This window comes from Schistocerca piceifrons, chromosome 1, assembly GCF_021461385.2.
Source record: "Schistocerca piceifrons isolate TAMUIC-IGC-003096 chromosome 1, iqSchPice1.1, whole genome shotgun sequence".
In the NCBI taxonomy this organism is placed as follows: domain Eukaryota; kingdom Metazoa; phylum Arthropoda; class Insecta; order Orthoptera; family Acrididae; genus Schistocerca; species Schistocerca piceifrons.
The window spans coordinates 278,078,777-278,100,875 of record NC_060138.1 but is presented as its reverse complement, the minus strand read 5'-3'; the positions used below and the strand labels follow the sequence as shown (position 1 = coordinate 278,100,875).

Below are 22,099 nucleotides of genomic sequence, written 5' to 3'. Positions count from 1 at the left end.
GCGGACCAGTGAAAAGGCACATTTTTATGCAACAGGCGATGCAACAGCTGAGCCACCGAATCCGCAGACGGTAAAAACTTGTGATAGTATGCTATTTTCCCCAAGAAAGCCTGCAGTTCCTTAACAGATGTAGGGCAAGGAAGGGCATCGATCGCAGCGACAGTTTGCTGAAGCGGACGAATACCATCCGGAGAGAGTTGAAACCCCAAGTACGTGATAGATGCCTGAAAAAATTGTGATTTCTGAAGATTACACTTAAGACCAGCAGTCTGTAAGACATGAGAAAGTGTGCGGAGATTTTGAAGATGTTCTTCAGTGGTGGAGCCAGTGACAACAATGTCGTCCATGTAATTGATACACCCAGGGACAGGGAGCAATAATTGTTCCAAGAATTGCTGAAAGAGAGCAGGGGCGCTAGCAACCCCGAATGTCAAGCGTTGGTATTGATAGAGGCCGAAAGGTGTGTTAAGGACCAGAAACTGCCGGGAAGCAGCGTCGAGAGGAAGTTGATGAGAAGCTTCTGACAGGTCAATTTTAGAAAAATACTGGCCTCCAGCAAGTGTAGTGAACAGTTCTTCAGGACGGGGCATAGGGTAATGTTGATGAGGCATTGAGCATTTACAGTGGCTTTGAAATCGCCACAGAGATGAATATCACCATTTGGCTTAGCAACGACGACGATAGGAGAGGACCACTCACTGGAAGTGACAGGAAGCAAGACCCCTGAAGTAGTGAGACGATCCAACTCCCATTTTACCCGATCACGAAGGGCCACAGGAATGGGCCGAGCCCGAAAAAACTTTGGCCGAGCAGTGGGTTTGAGCGTGATATGAGCTTCAAAGTCGTTTGCATGGCCTAACCCAGTAGAAAAAGGGGACGAAAATGTCGTCGACAAGGAATCCAGTTGAGCATAAGGAATAGCATCAGAGACAATATTGACAGAGTCATCTATGGAGAACCCAAAAAACGTACAAGGCATCGAAACCAAAAAGATTTTCTGCGTTGCTCTGGTCGACCACAAATATGGGAACAGTGCGAACGAAGGATTTGTAAGATACCTCAGCATTAAACTGTCCCAAGAGAGAAATCTTCTGTTTATTGTACGTCCGTAATTGCCGAGTGACAGGTGACAGGAGTGGAGAACCCAACTGAAGATACATCTGAGAATTAATTATAGTGGCGGCAGAACCGGTATCCACTTGCATGCGAAGATCTCGACCAAGGATTTGGACAGTGAGGAATAACTTCCCTGAAAGGGAAGAAGTGCAATTGACAGACAACACAGAATCAGAATCAGCGTCATGTTCATGAACATCATGTATGTAAATGGAAGACACATGACCTTTCTTTTTGCAATTGTGACACACAGCCCAACGTTGGGGACAATCCTCGCGTGAATGTTTCGTAAAACACCGCGGACATGAAAGAAGTTGCCGGGGGTTTTGCTGCAGTTTCTTAGCGGGCTGTTTACGGTTAGGCCGAGGCTGCGCGTGGGAGCACACTGCGGCCACGTCGGCCGGCGGGGATGCGCCACATGCGTTGTCAACAGTGCACGGAGGTTGTGTTTCCCCAACATCACCCCATGCTTCTATTTGTGCCCCAGCGGCACGAGAAATTTCAAAAGTCTGCGCAATGGAGAGAACTTCATCTATAGTCAGATTTGCCAACTGAAGGGCACGTTGCCGAACTTCTTTGTTGGGCACCGACCGGATAATAGCATCCCGTACCATGGAATTGGCATAGGATTCTTTGTGAACGTCCGTAACAAATTGACACTTACGACTGAGGCCGTGAATTTCAGCAGCCCGATAGGATTGATATGGCTGTTTTTGACAACGATGAAAGGCAACACGAGAGGCTACCACATGCGTTTGCTTTTGAAAATAGACAGACAGAAGTGAGCACATTTCAGCAAAGGACAAAGACGCGGGATCCTTCAAAGGAGCCAATTGCGACAACAACCGATACATTTGAGGTGAAATCCAGGAAAGGAGCAGAGACTTACATGGTTGTTCGTCCGTGACATGAAATGCCAAGAAGTGCTGTCAAAGACGTTTTTCATAATCAGACCAGTCTTCCGCCGTCTCGTCGTAAGGAGGAAATGGAGGTATAGCCAACGACGAGAAACGCCCCGCATTTGACGCCGCGACGAAATCGCGAATCGGAGATTTTGCAATAGTTGCTCGACAGTAGCCATGGAACCCTGTGGGTCAACGGTGAAAAAGGAAAAATCCACTACCTCGTCGCCAATTGTTATAACGTCAAGTTTAACACATATATTTCAGAACGACACAACACATATAAGTCACAGAGTAAGTTGACAAGCAAGACATGTGTACACGTTAGCATTCGAATAAGCACTGAGCCCCAGTCTAGCAGCCGCTGCTTGGCTGGCCGCTTAGGTGGCGCAGCTGCTGCATGGCTGGCAGACAGCGCTGCACATAGAGGACGTGTGTAATTGCGCGGCGGCGCTTTGAATGATCGGCGAGTCACAACACTAGCCTGCTGTGGTTGCTTATGCCCATTAATGTGCAATCTGACTGATTCCTCATCTGAAGGCTCTCCTTCATGGTAGGTTTTACAGATTGTAAATAAATACATTAAATACCAGCTCAGGCAGAAAATAATACTGACATTTGTGAAATTAACAAAATATACCTCTTTGTTCTTCAGTCTCTTATTAGCAATTAAACAGTCTTTCAGTTTGTGTGTGTGTCTTTTTAGTTTGTAATCTAACAAGAAATTGTAGTTCATATACAAGAAAATTTATTTTTAATTGCATATCAAAATCTACAATCTATTACATGTGGTTATATTTTAGTCTTCTATGAACTGTGGTGGAAAAAATTTGAACACTTGCTATCTACCGAAGATAGTATGGATCACTATTGTGGAAATAACACTCATGCAAACCTTGTGATTTTCAGTACAGTCATCACATTTATCATTCAGTTCCCATAGGTCCATGGGCAGTTTAGTATATTTCATGTACACTGAATTTTTTTCTGCTAGAGGTGAAAGAATGTGTGATAAGAGAACTGTACTAAGTTCCTTGAGGGGGCTGAAGATACCCTGAAGCAAACTGTTTGCGAGTACCATCTGTGATTCGCTGTTGATTCCTTGGGGGTTACTCAAGTAAAGTAATACTATAATAATGCCAAATTTGACAGCTAATTGATTAGCAGTACTGGCTATTGGAAGGCATTCAACAATCTGCCATTAATGTTATTAAAAAATGTAACTTTGTTGCCAAGGAACTGTCAGTTCACTAGATAGTTGCTAATGAGGCACTTGAATATTTAGCAGAAATTTTAACCAAGTGTAGAGTGATAGTTAAATATGTATCCAAACATTTCCCATTAAAATGTAGGAAGTTAATGAGAAATACCTCCTTTCCTATGTGCAATGTGCATGCTGCTGCCTTTGACAGTGAGCAATGTTTGTCACATCCTTGGCATTCAATAAGCTACGTGTGCCTCATAGGTTGTGCCAAATGCAAGCACATGAGGGAGCTCAGTCTTTGTTTGCTGTTTACGGGTTTGACAAACCTGGTGTTCCTGAGCTGCGGGTGGTTAGTGCCACTAGTCCTCTATAATCGTAAGGTCTGTGCAAGCTTCAACAACCACTGTGTGATGTGGGGGTTAAACATACTGTATGACAGAGAAAGTGTTGCTTGGCTTAATGGCCTGGATCATGAAGATGGTACAAACTTCTACTAAAAAAAAAAAAAAAATTCTCAACCTCAAAGTGAGCAACTGCCGATGCAGTTGGCTGCTTTTGGGGTGAAACAGTCATTAACAAGCAAATTCCACTGTACCTAATTTTTATAATGCTTACCCAGGTAAGTGGACCTCTATGTAAGTGGACTTTTAAATCCCTTGCTGCTTGTGGAACTACCATGACAAATTCACCACAAAATAATGCTTCCAATGGAATGTGTGTATCATCTCAGGCTAGTAACACCCACTCCACAAAAAGTGCTCTAGATAGCTCAGTGCAAAAAGAATGCCTATTGGTAACAGAATGTGTTTCTGCACATTAAAATATGTTGAACATTAAAAGGAATGTCACAATACTGGTGGATACTGCCACACTGTGTCAAGTGGAACAATTACAGAAAAGGTCTTGTGACTGAATTACACATTCTTGATTTATGTAAGGGTATTCTATTATGCTAGGACATTAAAGTGAGTAAACTGTGAACTAGAAAAAAGGCAGCTACATTTATTGTGACCTTCAGTTCTCAAATGCATCCTGAGAACGTTACTGCAGTTGTTTTGAAGATGGTTTCACTTGCATATATTATTTCTGGTGAAGTGGCTGTTTTGTAGTGTTTCAATTTTGTTGCTATTGACAGGCTCTTTTTGTTGTAGGTGTTCTTAGTGATATATCGTGCTCTAGTCAATTTGTTTATTCTGTTATGCCATGTTGGCTTTTCATTGAGGTTATATGTTATGATTTCTCCCAGATATTTAAATTTATCTACAATTTTGATTTCTTGGTTTCCTATGGCAATTTTGTTTATGAGTGGTGGGTCAGTTAACATGATGATTGTTTTTTCAAAGGGTATTCCAAGACCAATTTTCTGTGCTATTTCCTGTAGTGAGATAACTTGTTGTCTGGTTTCCTGAATACTTTTGGACAAGAGAGCAAGGTCATAAGCAAATCCTAGACAATTTAAACTTACGTTGTGTTTGGGTCTTCCAATTTGGATGTTCTTTGGGTTAGTCTCGTACCATTCCCTCATTATGTATTCTAAAGCACAGTTGAACAGCAGGGTGCCAAGCAATCTCCTTCTCTAAAACCTGTTTTTATGATGAATGGCTCAGAGTGTTCCTCCCTGAACTTGACTTTTGATACAGTGTTGGTTATGGTGAGTTCTATCAATTTGATTAATTTTGTATGGAGGTCAAAATTTCTTCAGATTTTTAACATTGAAGTTCTATGGATGCAGTCGTATGCTTTTTTAAAGTCCACGAAGGTTGTCATATGCTTTTTTTAAAGTACACGAAGGTTATTACAATAGATTTATTTCATTTCTTGTAATATGCTATGGCTAATTTTAAAGTGATGATCTGTTCTGCACAGCTTCTCCAAGGTCTGAAGCCTCCTTGGTATTCACCTAATTCTTCCTCTAGTTGCTCTCTGGTCCTCTTGTATAGGGTTCTGGAGAAAATCTTGTATGTACAGTCTAAGAGAGAGATACCTCTGTAATTATCTGGGTTGCTTTTATCTCCTTTTTTGTGGAATGGGTGGATTATGACTATGGCCCAATCTTCAGGAAACTTTTCTGTTATCCAGATTTTTGTTAGGGCTATGTATAAGGACATTCGAACTGTATCACTGGCATCTTTCCACATTCCTGCAAAAACTTGGTCTTCTCTGCATGCCTTACAATTTTTCATCTCTCTGAGTGCTGTTTCCACCTCTTGAATGTTGGAGGATTTATAATATGAGATCAGGTGGAGTCTTGATGGATGTGTCTGTATTAATCACTACAAGTTCCTGGGGTTCTTCACAGTTCAAAAGTTTACTAAATGCTTTTGCCATGATTTCAGCATGTTTCTTGTCATTGTTGTTGTTGTGGTCTTCAGTCCTGAGACTGGTTTGATGCAGCTCCCAATGCTACCCTATCCTGTGCAAGCTCCTTCATCTCCCTGTACCTACTGCAGCCTACATCCTTCTGAATCTGCTTAGTGTATTCATCTCTTGGTCTCCCTCTACAATTTTTACCCTCCACGCTGCCCTCCAGTACTAAATTGGTGATCCCTTGATGCCTCAGAACGTGTCCTACCAACCGATCCCTTTTTCTAGTGAAGTTGTGACACAAATTCCTCTTCTCCCCAATTCTATTCAATACCTCATCATTAGTTATGTGATCTATCCATCTAATCTTCAGCATTCTTCTGTTGTACCACATTTCGAAAGCTTCTATTCTCTTCTTGTATAAACTATTTATCGCCCATGTTTCACTTCCATACATGGCTACACTCCATACAAATACTTTCAGAAACGACTTCCTGACACTTAAATCAATACTCTATGTTAACAAATTTCTCTTCTTCAGAAACGCTTTCCTTGCCATTGCCAGTCCACATTTTATATCCTCTCTACTTCTACCATCATCAGCAAATAGCAAAACTCCTTTACTACATTAAGTGTCTCATTTCCTAATCTAATTTCCTCAGCATCACTCGACTTAATTCAACTACATTCCATTATCCTCGTTTTGCTTTTGTTGATGTTCATCTTATACCCTCCTTTCAAGACACTGTCCATTCCATTCTACTGCTCTTCCAAGTCTTTTGCTGTCTCTGACAGAACTACAATGTCATTGGCGAACGTCAAAGTGTTTATTTCTTCTCCATGGATTTTAATACCTACTCTGAAGTTTTCTTTTGTTTTCATTGCTCCTTGCTCAATATACAGATTGAATAACATTGGGGATAGGCCACAACCCTGTCTCACTCCCTTCCCAACCACTGCTTCCCTTTCCTGCCCCTTGACTCTTATAACTGCCATGTGGTTTCTGTACAAATTGTAAATAGCCTTTCGCTCCCTGTATTTTACCCCTGCCACCTTCAGAATTTGAAAAGAGAGTATTCCAATCAACATTGTCAAAAGCTTTCTCTAAGTCTACAAATGCTATAAACGTATGTTTGCCTTTCCTTAATCTTTCTTCTAAGATAATCTGTAGGGTCAGTATTGCTTCACATGTTCCAACATTTCTACAGAATACAAACTGATCTTCCCCGAGGTTGGCTTCTACCAGTTTTTCCATTCGTCTGTAAAGAATTCACGTTAGTATTTTGCAGCTGTGGCTTATTAAACTGATAGTTCAGTAATTTTCACATCTATCAACACCTACTTTCTTTGGGATTGGAATTATTATATTCTTCTTGAAGTCTGAGGGAATTTCGCCTGTCTCATACATCTTGCTCACCGGATGGTAGAGTTTTGTCAGGACTGGCTCTCCCAAGGCTGTCAGTAGTTTTAATGGAATGTTGTCTACTCCCGGGGCCTTGTTTCGACTCAGGTCTTTCAGTGCTCTGTCAAACTCTTCATGCAGTATCGTATCTCCCATTTCATCTTCATCTACATCCTCTTCCATTTCCATAAAATTGTCCTCTAGAACATCGCTCCTGTATAGACACTCTATATACTCCTTTCACCTTTCTGATTTCCCTTCTTTGCTTAGAATTGGGTTTTCATCAAAGCTCTTGATATTCATACAAGTGGTTCTCCTTTCTCCAAAGGTCTCTTTAATTTTCCTGTAGGCAGTATCTATCTTACCCCTAGTGAGATAAGCCTCTACATCCTTACATTTGTCCTCTAGCCATCCCTGCTTAGCCATTTTGCACTTCCTGTCGATCTCATTTTTGAGACGTTTGTATTCCTTTTTGCCTGCTTCACTTACTGCATTTTTGTATTTTCTCCTTTCATCAATTAAATTCAATATCTCTTCTGTTACCCAAGGATTTCTACTAGCCCTCGTCTTTTTACCTACTTGATCCTCTGCTGCCTTCACTATTTCATTCCTCAAAGCTACCCATTCATCTTCTACTGTATTTCTTTCCCCCATTTCTGTCAATTGTTCCCTTATGCTCTCCCTGAAACTCTGTACAACCTCTGGTTCTTTCAGTTTATCCAGGTCCCATCTCCTTAAATTCCAACCTTTTTGCAGTTTCTTCAGTTTTAATCTACAGTTCATAACCAATAAATTGTGGTCAGAGTCCGCATCTGCCCCTGGAAACGTCTTACAATTTAAAATCTGGTTCCTTAATCTCTGTCTTACCATTATATAATCTATCTGAAACCTTTAGTATCTCCAGGGTTCTTCCATGTATACAACCTTCTTTCATGATTCTTGAACCATGTGTTAGCTATGATTAATTTATGCTCTGTGCAAAATTCTACCAGGTGGCTTCCTCTTTCATTTCTTCGCCCCAATCCATATTCACCTACTACGTTTCCTTCTCTTCCTTTTCCAACTGTCGAATTCCAGTCACCCATAGTATTAAATTTTTGTCTCCCTTCACTATCTGAATACTTTCTTTTATCTCATCATACATTTGATCAATTTCTTCATCATCTGCAGAGCTAGTTGGCATGTAAACTTGTACTACTGTAGTAGGTTTGGGCTTCTTGTCTATCTTGGCCACAATAATGCATTCACTATGCTGTTTGTAATAGCTTATCCGCACTCCTATTTTTTAATTCATTATTAAACCTACTCTTGCATTACCCCTATTTGATTTTATATTTATAACCCTGTATTCACCTGACCAAAAGTCTTGTTCCTCCTGCCACCGAACTTCACTAATTCCCACTATATCTAACTTTAACCTATCCATTCCCCTGTTTAAATTTTCTAACCTACCTGCCTGACATTCCTTGCTACGACCCTTAGAATGCCAGTTTTCTTTCTCCTGATAACGACATCCTCTTGAGCAGTCCCCGCCCGGAGATCCGAATGGGGGACTATTTTACCTTCAGAATATTTTACCCAAGAGGACGCCATCATCATTTCATCATACAGTAATGCTGCATGCCCTCGGGAAAAATTATGGCTGTAGTTTCCCCTTGCTTTGAGCCGTTCGCAGTACCACAACAGCAAGGCCATTTTGGTTAGTGTTACAGGGCCAGATCAGTCAATCATCCAGACTGTTGCCCCTGCAACTACTGAAAAGGCTGCTGCCCCTCTTCAGGAACCACACGTTTGTCTGGCCTCTCAACAGATACCCTGCCGTTGTGGTTGCACCTACGGTATGGCTATCTGTATTGTTGAGGCACGCAAGCCTCCCCACCAATGGCAAGGTTCATGGTTCATGGGGGGGTCCTTGTCATTATGTGCCATTTTTCCATCTTCTCTTTTCAGCATTAACGTGGGAGGGGGCAAATTTTTGTAATTGTCTTCCAAACATTTTGTGAAAGTCTCTGGAATTGGTTTTGTGGTAATTTTCTTCTATTGAGTCGACTGGATCTTTCTGTGAGTGTCTCTTGGTTTGCCCGATAATTTGTGTGAATTCCTGATATTTTTGTGGTTGGTTGCATTTTCATCTATACTAGAAGTTAACAAATTTCTCTTCTTCAGAAACACTTTTCTTGCCATTGGCAGTTTGCATTTTATATCCTCTCGACTTTGGCTATCATCAGTTAATTTACTGGCCAGATAGCAAAACTTATCTACTACATCTAGTGCCTCATTTCTTAATCTAATTCCCTGAGTGTCACTCAACTACATTCCATTGCCCTCATTTTGCTTTTGTTGTTGTTCATCTTAAATCTTCCTGTAAGAAACTGTCATTCTATTCAACTGCCCTGCCAAGTCCTTTGCAGAATTACAATGTGATTTACAAACCTCAAAGATTTTATTTCTTCTCCTTGAATTTTAATTCCTTCTCCAAATTTTTCTTTTATTTCCTTCACTGCTTGCTCAGTGTATAGATTGAATAACATTGGGATAGGCTACGACCTTTTTCTCACTCTCTTCTCAATCACTGCTTCTCTTTCATGCCCTCAACTCCTATAACTGCTATCAGATTTTTGTACAAGTTGCAACTAGCCTATGCTCCCTGTATTTTACCCCTATTACCTTCAGGATTTCAAAGAGTGTGTAACAGTCAACATTGTCAAAAGCTTTCTCTACCAAAAAGGGATGCATAATGCTGCTACTAAAAGTTTTGATCACTTATCTGAGGTCACAAAATGCCTGACAGAAAGCAAAGTAAAATTTGGAAACAAGCTGAAAAAGTTTCTGCATGACAACTCTTTCTGTTCTGTACAAGTATTTCTATTACTGTAATGTGTGATAGGTGGTGGATGGGAATTACCAACTCACATATCTAGTAAAAAAGTGAATAAAAAAATCAAAAAGAACTTATAAATGTTCAGAATTTATCAGTATTTAGAAATTAATTTGTGATGTGAATGTAAAATGACTCGTTCGACACCATTACGATTTATCTTCCAAAATTACCCATGGAACATGAAACCAACTAACTGAAACATTGGTTTGCCTTTCGTTAACCTATACCCTAAGAGAAATTGTGTGGCCAGTATTGCCTTGTGCATTCCTACATTCCTCCAGAATCCAAACTGATTTTCCCCTAGGTCACTTCTACTAGTGTTTCCATTCTTCTTTAAAGAATTCATGTTAGTATTTTGCAAGCATGTCTTATTAAACTGATAGTTTGATAATATTCAATCCTATCAGCACCTGCTTTCTTTGGAACTGGAATTATTACATTCTTCTTGACTTCTGAGGTTATTTCACCTGTAACAATATTATGAGAACGAAAGTTGCTACTCACCATATAGTGGAGATGCTGAGTCACAGATAGGCACAACAAAAAGATTTTCACACTTAAAGCTTTTGGCCAAGGGCCTTTGTCAACAATAGACACACACACACACACACACACACACACACACACACACACACACACACATGCAAATGCAACTCTCACACACGACTGCAGTCTCAGGCAACTGAAACAACACTGCGAGCAACAGCACCAGTGCGTGATGGGAGTGGATGCTGGAGAAACGGAGGATGCTGGGGCGGGGAGGGAGGGGAGGGACAGTATGGCGGGGATGGCAGATAGTGAAGTGCTGTCGGTTGGGCGGCGGGCCAGGGAGATGTGGGGTGTGGTTGGGGGGGGGGGGGGGGGGGGGGGAAGTAGTGGAAAAGGAGAGAAATAGAGAGGAATAAATAAGAAATAAAAAAAGACTGGGTGTAGTGGTTGAATGGCATCTGTGTAGTGCTGGAATGGGAGCAGGGAAGGGGCTGGATGGGTAAGAACAGTGACTAACGAAGGTTGAGGCCAGGAGGGTTATGGGAACATAGGATGTATTCCAGGGAAAGTTCCCACCTGCGCAATTCAGAAAAGCTTCTGTTGGAGGGAAGGATCCATATGGCACATGCTGTGAAGCAGTCATTGAAATGAAGATTATAATGTTTGGCAGCAAGTTCAGCAACAAGGTGGTCCACCTGTTTCTTGGCCACAGTTTGTCGGTGGCCATTCATGCAGACAGACAGTTGGTTGGTTGCCATGCCTACATACAATGCAGCACAGTGGTTGCAGCTTAGCTTGTAGACAACATGTCTGGTTTCACAGCACTTCTCTGTCCACCATCCCCACCATACTAACCCTCCCCCTCCCCACCAGAGCCTCCTCATTTCCCCCACCCATTCGCCACTCTCCATCATGCACTGGTGCTGCTGCTCACAGTGTGGTGTCAGTTGCCGGAGACTGCAGTCGTGTGTGTGAGTAGTGTTTGCCTGAGTGTGTCTGTGTGTATGTGTGTCTATTGTTGACAAAGGTCATTTTCCGAAAGCTCTAAGTGTGAACATGTTTTTGCTGTGCCTATCTGCAACTCATCATCTCCGCTGTATGGTGAGTAGCAACTTCCTTTTCACAATATTGTTGCAATCCATCCTGGATTTTCCATTGTTTGGTATTTCACCTGTCTCGTACATCTTGCATACCAGGTGGAATAGTTTTGTTATGACTGACTCTCCCAAGAAAGTTCTAATGGAATGTCCTCTACTCCAAGAGCCTTGTTTTGACTTAGGTCTTTCTGTGCTCTGTCAAATTCTTCTCACAGTATCATACCTCCCACTTCGTCTTCTTCCCTTTCTGTAATATTGTCTTAAATTTCATTTCCATTGTTTCATCACTCTATTAGCTCCTTCCACTTTCCAGCTTTCCCTCCTGTGCTTCATACTGATTCTCTACATGAGCTCTTGATATCCATACAGCTGCTTTCTTTTTCCCAAAAGTCTCTTTCATTTTCCTGTAGGCAGTTTCTATCTTTTCCCTTGAGATATATGCTCTTTGGAATCCTTACATTTGTCCCCTAGCCATTCATGCATAGCCATTTTGCATATCCTTTCAGTCTCATTTTTTAAATGTTTGTATTCCCTTTTGTCTGCTTAATTTGCTACATTTTTATAATTTATCTTTTCATCAGTTACATTCAGTATCTTCTGCAATAGTGAAGCATTGTTACTGGGTGTTGTCTTTTTACCTATTTTTTGATCCTCTGTTGTCTTCATTTTCATTTCTCAATAGTACCCACTTGTTTTCCACTATATTCCTTTCCCCTCTGTATCACTAACCCCTGCTCACTACAAAAAATCTTGTCGTTGTTTTCTGTTAATTTATTGGCTCTCTCTAGGGATGATTTCACTTGGCATCTTGCCAATACTAGTGTTACATTATATTTGTTCACTTAATGCAGCGGGTTGGGCTAAATAAAAAAAATCAGCGTTTTAAAACATATTACTTTATTCCAGTTAAGTAGTGACCTCCACAGTCCAGCGCTGCCCCAATGTTGAAGGACCTCAAGCAACATGTGTTTGGGGCCCCACAACTTGCGCTGCTTCCGCGACATAATGACACGTGAAGTATTCCATCCAAAATAACAAAGATTTTGACAACTTTTGCACTTTCTGGAATCTAAAACTATTTTCTGTGGCATGGGATTAAAAATTTACAATAAATTAAATAACACAAATCTGTTAAACATGGACTTTGACCCACTAAAAAGATTGTTATTTAATACACTAGTGGAAAAATGTTATTACTCAATTGAAGAATTCATGCAGGACAGTTTGGCAATTTGAAAAGAAAAGAAACAATGAAGATTATGTATTGTATAATAAATTGTTAATATATTGTATAAATTGTATTGCAAATTGCAAAATGACTGTAAGTGTTATATATGTTCTTGTTAAATTGTTCACGTGTAAACATGCAGAAATGTCTGCTGAAACATGTTAATTATTATAAACTTATTTTTTTAAGTAATTTGATCTGTCTCCAGTACAAAAATCTTTCATTTGTAACTGTACTATATGAGATGAATAAACTACATTCTACAGAAACACACATTCATATACTGTTATGCAGCTGATTGACCAAGATAGAGGTTATAAATGCTGGTAATACAAGTCTTCCAAATTATATCAAATGCGAGATGCCATTTGTTAATCTAGAGATGTGACAGAGAATTCATCGACAGTTACTATATTGATATATTTCCAGATCCGGAAAGCCAACCCTGTTATCCTGTGCACAAACAAAATAATTTATCTACATACTTACTCAGAAGGTGAATAAAACTTGAGTGTTTCTGGAAACATCATTGAATGAAGCTTTCAGACTCCAACAGAGTTTACACATTAAATTTCCTATGCGTATGTGCAATACTGTGATCTGTCTGAATGGATTTTATTGGTATTTAATCCTGAGGGAAGAATGAGTTCTGAAAGCTAGGAAGTGTATCACTACACATTTTACTTCCTGTAGTTAAGTACTGGCCATGATTACAGTCAAACACATAATTCTGTTGTCAATGCCTTCGTAAAGCAGTCAGTCACCTTTAGGCCTGCTTGACACACTGTAGTACACACAGAAATACCATTGGAAAAACTAAAAGACATTAGAGTGCTATCCATGGCTTATGAATAAATTGCAGAAAATTTTGTCAGAATATTAACAAATAAGGGCTTTATGTGATTTTTTTTTTTTAATTGCAGATTTTGTGAGGAGAATGATCGTCACCTGGAGGCAAGTCAGAAGTGCCAGCTAGCTGCCCGTGCAGCAGAGCAGTGGATGGGGCTAAGGTTGCAGCTAGTGGGGGTCGCTGTGGTGGGAGGAGTTGGACTAGCTGCAGTGGTGCAGAGACAGCTTGGCACTGCAGATGCTGGTAATCAAGTCATTTTCTTATGTCTTCCATTTTCTGTGTTTTGTTTCATCACCTTTTTTTTAATAACATTGTGTCTTCAGCTGTTTCGTATCATTTATGATCTTTGATCTGATCAAAACAGTTAAAATACCTTTTCTAAATAGCATATGAAATAATACTGCACTCAGGCTTGTAAGCCAATGCTGAAATACTGCTTGCAAAGCCGCAGTAAGTCAGTCAGTAAATAATGTTTTAGAAAACATTCCAGAATAATTGCTAAATTAACTAAGTCAAGTTCTTTAATGGCACTGATTACATTCCAGATTTGACACAGAAGGTTTTTAGAAAACACTTTTGTTGTTGAGCCTGTTCAGCAAGTAAGAAAGTTATTTTTAAATTATTTTATTTTGTGTTTATTTGTTTCCACAGTGCTGCAATATTTTAGAAATGTGACTTATAGTGTAACTGAAATTTATCAGTTTTCTTTTAGTACTTGTGTTGCTAACTACACACTTTTCATTATTCAGTGTCAATTGCCACTTTTTACACCATACAGATATCTTATCTAAATTATTTTGCAATTGGTTCTGATCATTTGATGACTTTACAAGACAGTAAAGGACAGCATCATTTGCAAACAGTATGAGGCCTTCTCCAATAGTCTCGTAAATTGTTTATATAGATCAGGAACAGTGGAGGGCCTGTAACATATCCTTGGCAAATGCCAAATATTAATACCCTAATATATCTTCTTTCCTTTCTATACACTAGTGAGCATATCAAAGTTCTAGCACTTCTCACCCATGGTGAAATTTTATATATTTCAGTTTGGATCACAATTGTTTGTCATACCAGATTGAGTCTATGATGTTCTGACTGATGTATTACATCAATGCGCAAGGAATTGCAGAAAAGCTGAAAAATGACATGAGTGCTTTCATAGATGGCCCTCCTTCTGGTAAGATTGAGTAAGACTGTTATGGGACTGGAATAAAATGAGCCTAGTGGTTTATTGGATAGGTCTTGCACCTAAGCCATTCACAATGGTATGACTCGTGGCCAGGGATTGACTGTGGGTGTGGTGTATGGATGGACTAGGATATTGTGGTTAGCAGAATACCACTTTTTGAGGAGTGGGAAGGATTGTGGTTAGGATATTCCACACTTTATGTGGATGTGACTATCAACTAGTTCTCCACCAGACTGTGGCCACAAGCAGAGGTGACTGCCCAGCAGCGGAACACACTGCTGACAAGGGGAAGCCCTCAGGCATGACAAAGCAACCAATTCAGTTCATGTTTGGTGCAGGTTGCTTGTGTACCATTTAAATTGAAGGACTCTTTTCACTCATTACTCCCCCCCCCCCCTCCCCCCCATAATGCCCAATCAACTCAATATTGATGAAATTAATAAATAATAGAACACTGAGCATTTTTCATCATCGTATATAGGATTCACAAATGCTTGTTTCAGGAAAAGGAAACCCTTACAACAGCAACTTTTATACCAACAAATTCAATCAGTGCTCTTTGAAGAAAGCACCCAAGCAGCATGCTGAGACCCTTGGCTGGGGAACAGAGGACCTATGTTCAATTCCTACAAACATTTTGTAGTTTTTTCATATATTTTTCTCATTATCAAAATTTGTGGGAATAGGGGGATCAGAGAGGTAAAACAAATCAAAAATGAATAATAATGTGGGAGATGCATAAATGTCTCAAAAAACTTGGTGTAGTGAAGAATTAAAATGTTAATTCTTATTGTATGAAAACAACTCCAAGTAACAGTGCTTTATTTTAAGACCAGTCTTGGTGAGGAACAATGTAGCTGGTCAAGGACTGCATTCATTAGATGTTCTTGATGTTGCAAATTTATTTGCTTCAAATGTTTATATGACACTTAAAATCAATCTAGTTGTTCAAAGGAGTGTAAGGGTATGTAACATTGTGAGTAAAAGAGTGAACATAAAATGACCAGGATTCAATTATTGTACTTTTGTTTAATCAGAGTTACTTCGCTAAACGAGAGCTGAACCTGCTGCCCATGTCTGAGGCCTTGCATGCCTTACTCAGTGTCAATGGCTTCTACAAAACCCTTGTTATCTGCATCCCCCCCCCCCCCCCCCCACACACACACACACACACACCAGTGTCTCTGAGTTATGTGCCCTTACAACACATCGTTTGATCCCAAAATCTTCCTGGCCCTATTCTACACTAGCCCCTGCCTCACACCCACCTCCTGCTCTGCCTCAGGAACCATAACTTTATTCATCCTGCAGCCCACACCCTGTTCCCCACAGACTCTCCTTCATCTGTTCTGTCTGCCACTCCCAGTCCACTCTTCCATGACATCATTTGCAAGAACTCACTTCTGCCATCTCCCCCCCCCAACCAGCTGTCTTACTGTCAGCTGCCTTTCCAATCCTTCCCTTCTGCTCCCAGTGGCCACTGGCTATGATAGTTTTTCCATAGATACTATTTCCCTTCAAAGGTAGTAGTATTAGTTATGCCGATAAGACGAATGATAAACAGCCTTCTCACTCTGTAAGGTTACCTTTTGTTTACGGAGTCACTGACTGCGTAAGGAAAATTCTTCAAAAAATTGTATGAAGATCACATTTTTCTGTCAGTACAAAATAAAAGACTTTTTGTAACCCATGAAAGGTTACTTGATTTCTTTAAAGTGGTGTGTGGTTGTGACGGTGTCTATATGGACAAAAGTGAGAGGACAATAAAAGGACGGCCCACATGTTGCCTAGATTGTTTCAAGCACATTGCAGAAGTTTCACTGGGACTCCCTTACAAATCCTCCATATACTCCTGATATTTCCCCATGTAATTTCCATATTTTTAGAACCCTGAAAAAAGACATTTGTGGCCAATGATTTGCTTCGGATGAAGAGGTGCATGCCTGGGTGCAATGATGGTTCCGTGGGCAACCACAAATACTTTTCAATGAAGGCATTGACCACAGTGTCTCATAATGGGATAAATATAGGAACAGTTATCATGATTAATAGACAGTTTACTTGCTCCCCCCCTCCCCACCAGTCTCATTTTCATATTACTGCCCCCTTATATGAATGCTAGCTAGAGAATGTAAAACATATACAAGTAAAGTCCAAGAACAAAAGCAATTTCAATAGAGATGACAACTGCAAGATTTCTGCTTCATGATTTCCTGCAATCAAGGAAGTAAATACGTTGGTCTCCAACAGGACATGCCCTCTATTTTAACTGACAATGAGGCAAATGTTGTTTACATTGTATGATTTTGTGTGATGTCTCTTCTCAATATATTGAGTGTCAGATTTTAATGTGTTGCAGAGTGTTTTGGTCACCGTTGTACTTAAGTAGTCCTACAACCATAGTCGTCTGTCCCCTTTTTAACTGTGTCTTTGCTGGTATTTTACCTTTGATTTTATCTAGTTATTTTGCTGTGTTCTGCCTGAGTTTACAGTTGGTCTTTCATGAATCTCACAATGTGAATGTTGTTTTTTAATACTTGTGTAATGAAACAACTTGATAATATATATCTAAAAACAAAGATGATGTGACTTACCAGACGGAAGCGCTGGCACGTCGATAGACACACAAACAAACACAAACATACACACAAAATTCAAGCTTTTGCAACAAACTGTTGCCTCATCAGGAAAGAGGGAAGGAGAGGGAAAGACGAAAGGATTTGGGTTTTAAGGGAGAGGGTAAGGAGTCATTCCAATCCCGGGAGCGGAAAGACTTACCTTAGGGGGAAAAAAGGACGAGTATACACTCGCACACACACACATATCCATCCACACGTATACCACACATATGGTATATGTGTGGATGGATATGTGTGTGTTTAAGTCCCATAGTGCTCAGAGCCATTTGATATGTGTGTGTGTGCGAGTGTATACCCATCACATCATCTTTGTTTTTAGACATATTTTTCCTACGTGGAATGTTTCCCTCTATTATAACCATATGATTAATTTGAACCCAACAATTACGTTTGTTATTGTCGCTGTTGCATTTTGAAATCTTTCCTGTCGTCTTATTTTCTCTTTCTGTTTTTACCAGTAGTCTCACTTTGTATTCACCTTCCCCTTTTTACCGTAATACAATTTTATCCCACCTATATATACTCAATAATACGTAACCCACTTCCAAACCATAACCAAAAAAATTTTTATTTTCCGCTTTCAACACTACCGCTTCTATAAAATCCACCGTTTCTAGTTCAATAACAGCTGCTTTCACGTATTAAACAACCATTTCGGCTAGTTCTAATAACTTTCATTTTATTTCCACTTCCGTTTTTCGCACATCACTGATCATTTTTAGCTGCTCCCCACAGGTTTTAACGTCATTATTTCTCCGTCAGACAATTGTTAGCCCCATTTTCGTAATCTTCCACCACAACACCACTCCTTTTAATACATTTACACGTTTTTTCGAAATTTTCCCGAATTTCTGTGTCCTTTAACGTGTTTCAGCGACAACACAACCACCTAACCTTCATGCACATTGCTGTCTACCAACCCAAGTTCACCACAGGATCAACTTAACCAACACTTTTTCGCCTTTTTTCATACCAGATCTCCAGTTACTTTCTAGTTCACCCTTATCTCTCCCCATACATTTTTATCTTTCATTTTCATTTCAACCTCATGTTACACTTTCCACCTTCTAATACCATGTCACCCTCACAACACCCCCACAACGACCCCATTAAGTTTTATTTACATTCCCTCCGCAAACATGCCTTCACCCTAGCCAGATTACGCTCGCATATTTTATTTTCTCAGGCTTGTCTGACATTTGGCATTACCCCCAAAGGCCTCACACTCAACGTTCCCATCTCTGGCTGCAACCCTTCTTTCCATCAGTCCCTATACCAGTTCCAAACTGAACAATCCATTGCCCTCACCCACCTAATCCTTCACCTACACATCAACTCAGCCAATGAACACACCCGTCAACTCCTATCCTTAATAAAAGTCCTCAATCTTTCCTCTCCCACATCCACACCGGCTATTCAGAGCATCCTCCTACAGGCCAACCGCAAATTAGAACAGCATGCCACCCTTCACCTCAAAAAACTATCCAATCTCCTGGTTTCCCACCTCCGGAAAGGCAACTCACTCACCCTTCACAACCTTTCTAGTAAACCTCAACCACCTCTCATTGCACACAAACCCAGTCTCTCCCATCTACTCAGTCTCCCACTTCCAGCTCCACTCCCTCCAAAACCTCAAAATTCTAATCAACACAATCTGGCACCACAAAACCCTAATTCAGTAGTTAACCTTTCCTCCAAACCTCTCTCCCAATCCGAAACCTCTGTCCTATCCAAAGGCCTCACCTTCAGCCCCACTCCCAGATTCAACCAAACAGCCCTCGTCAAAGATTTACTGTCCTACACTCGTACTCTCTGCTGGAAGTATCACTTTGCCATGAAGAAAAATGATCGTAATCCTACTCCTAATGATCCAACTCCCCAAGACACTATCCAAATTGAACCCTGCCTGGAACAGTTCCGTCCTCCGTCACAGCGGGACCCAATTCCTCTTCCTCAAAATCACCCTCTCCAAACCTTCCAGGAATTTCTGACTTCCATTGGTCTTTAAATATGTCTGCTTGTGTCTGTATATGTGTGGATGGATATGTGTGTGTGTGTGTGCGAGTGTATACCCGTCCTTTTTTCCCCCTAAGGTACGTCTTTCCGCTCCCGGGATTGGAATGACTCCTTACCCTCTCCCTTAAAACCCACATCCTTTCGTCTTTCCCTCTCCTTCCTTCTTTCCTGATGAGGCAACAGTTTGTTGCGAAAGCTTGAATTTTGTGTGTATGTTTGTGTTTGTTTGTGTGTCTGTCGACCTGCCAGCACTTTCATTTGGTAAGTCACATCATCTTTGTTTTTAGGTATATTTTTCCTACGTGGAATGTTTCCCTCTATTATATATATATATATATATAAAAAATGAGATGTTGCCTGTTCTTATTTCAGGTGAGGTTGCTGATTACCTTGCGTTATAGCACCCTAAACCACTAATAATAATAATAATAATAATAATAATTGAAGTAAATACCTAACCATGGTGTGCAGGGAATGGAAACAGCTGCCAGGAAGCCACCTAGGCAGCACGATCATAATATTTCGGTAAAAATTTTCCATCCATCTCTTTCACTGCCGGTTATCAGTATCTACCCAATAATGATTTCTAAACAATAACAGCTTGAAAAATGTCACCCAATAACTCCAATTCTTCAAAACAAATTTGGGGAAGATTCCTTTTTATTGGTGAATGGTCTTGAACAGTGTTAAACTAACCAGGTCTTGAACAGTGTTAAATTAACCAGGGACACCAGAAGAGATCTGAAGAAGATCCCAGCGTAGTGATTGGCATGTGAGGAAGAAATTTGAGGAGGAACAACCTAAAAGATTCGGGAGAGGGCAATGAATTGTATGTCATGGCCCAGTACAATGGCATTACTGAAAATATTTTGCCTCGTGGCAAACAGATTTACATGTAATTTGTATTTCATATATTTATTATGTGGGTTAATATTATGTTAAATACCAGTTTTCAAGCAAGACATGAGAGTAAATGAAACAGCAAAACTTACTTGCCTGAAATTATCTTACAGTTAGCATTTGAAACTGACTCTGTTGTTTTATATTATTTCATTTCAGGTTTGGTGGGACTTGCCATATCTTATGCTCTATCAGCAACAGGTGTATTAGGTGGTGTTGCAAATGCATTTGCAGAAACAGAACGTGAAATGGTGGCTGTGGAACGAGTATTGCAGTATGTCCAAAGTGTTGAGAAGGAATCTCAAGGTGGTGAACAACCACCATATGGGTGGCCAGCTCAAGGAGTTGTGTCCTTCAATGGTGTTGTCTTGCATTACAGGTGAACACCTTTAAAACTCTATAGCTGCAGTTTATAAATGCTATCAAATGAATTGATATTTGGATGCTACAGTAACTGAGATGTGACTGCTTTTTCATAAAACTATCAGCAGTTGATATATACCTCATGACATTTGTTTTGACAAACTACAAGCATATCTGCTGTTAAGAGACTTTAGTTATTGCAGTACTTGGGAGTCTCATGACTTTTGTGACACTGGCATTGGATGTTGTGGTGGTATTATTTCTTATAAGTAAAAGTGGAGAGGAGACTATGACAAATGGTACTCATTGTGCTATATAAAAGGATATTTCCTTCTGTATATACTTGACAACATCACATTATTTCTGAAGTGAACAACACTGCTGTAATTGCTTCTTGTTATCTATTCTGTGTTGAAGATGAATGGTGATGACCTGTCCATAGTCTTCAACTATTTAGCAAGATTTTTTAAATGTCGATTTTTACAACCATTTGCACAAAGCTACTGAGACAGTTGAGCCTTACTCTTAACCATTTTGTGTCTCTAGACTTTGTTTATTCAATTTTGTCAACCAAGTTTTTGAAAGGCATTATCACCACTCTAAAACCCAAATGCAGGAAAATTATATGTAACACTAAAAAAAGTAAAACTTCTCTATAAACTAAATGAAGTACAAGGAAACAAATCTGTAAATTTACATATCTCTAAGTCACCATTACATTATTGAGTATGTTCCATAGTAAAATGCTGACTATATCATTGATATATATGAAGAACAGAATTGGACCCACTACATTACCCTGAGGGACACCTTTGTTTATACATTTCTTTTATATGAATGCGTGGTGTCTGTTATATTAGACATGTTCAAAAGAACAAATACCATGCAGAATCCACAGCTGTGTATTATGTATTATGTAAATTGAAGGTGGAGAGGGGATGTGAGGAAAGGGAAAGGAAATGATTATTGATGCTAGCTGCATCAGGACTTCATGTGGAATCAACGGTGATGACTGAAAATGTGTGCTGGACCTGGCTTCAAACCTGGGATATCCTGCGTACTAGGCAGTTGCGTTAACCACTGTGCCATCTGGACACATTGTTTATTGCAGTTGCACAGACTATCTTGTTATGTCCCTCAGCTGGTCCACACTTCCACCTAGTGCCACCTGTCTGCAATTCCCATCCATGTCCTCCATGTTTGCTATTTTGACATACCTGCAGGAGGTCAAATGTGATTGTGCATTTGCACTGAAGGTGATGGATTCATAGCCCTTTGAGGTTACTCAGTTATATGAATGTGTGGTATCTGTTCTTTTGGGCATGTCAACATCCCTCAGAAGTCTCAAAGTAGCAAACGTGGAGGACATGGATGCAGACTGCAGGTAGATGGTGCTAGGTCAGAGTGTGGGTCAGCCAGAGGCCGCACCGAGATAGTCTGCACATTTACGATAAACGCTGTGCCCAGATGGTGCAGCAGTTAATGCAACACCTAGTATCCAGGAGATCCTGCATTG

The 22,099-nt window shown here is 40.2% G+C and overlaps 1 protein-coding gene across 6 annotated transcripts in view; it reads left to right on the top strand.

Moving 5' to 3' along the window:
* LOC124789025 (ATP-binding cassette sub-family C member 10) overlaps positions 1-22,099 on the top strand; it is a 388,717-nt gene that overhangs the window by 296,447 nt on the left and 70,171 nt on the right. For all 6 annotated transcript variants that reach the window (XM_047256314.1, XM_047256328.1, XM_047256320.1 and 3 more), the window contains 2 exons: positions 13,547-13,716; positions 20,380-20,599. In XM_047256314.1, the coding sequence (XP_047112270.1) occupies positions 13,547-13,716; positions 20,380-20,599 (390 nt within the window). The remainder of the gene's footprint in view (positions 1-13,546; positions 13,717-20,379; positions 20,600-22,099) is intronic.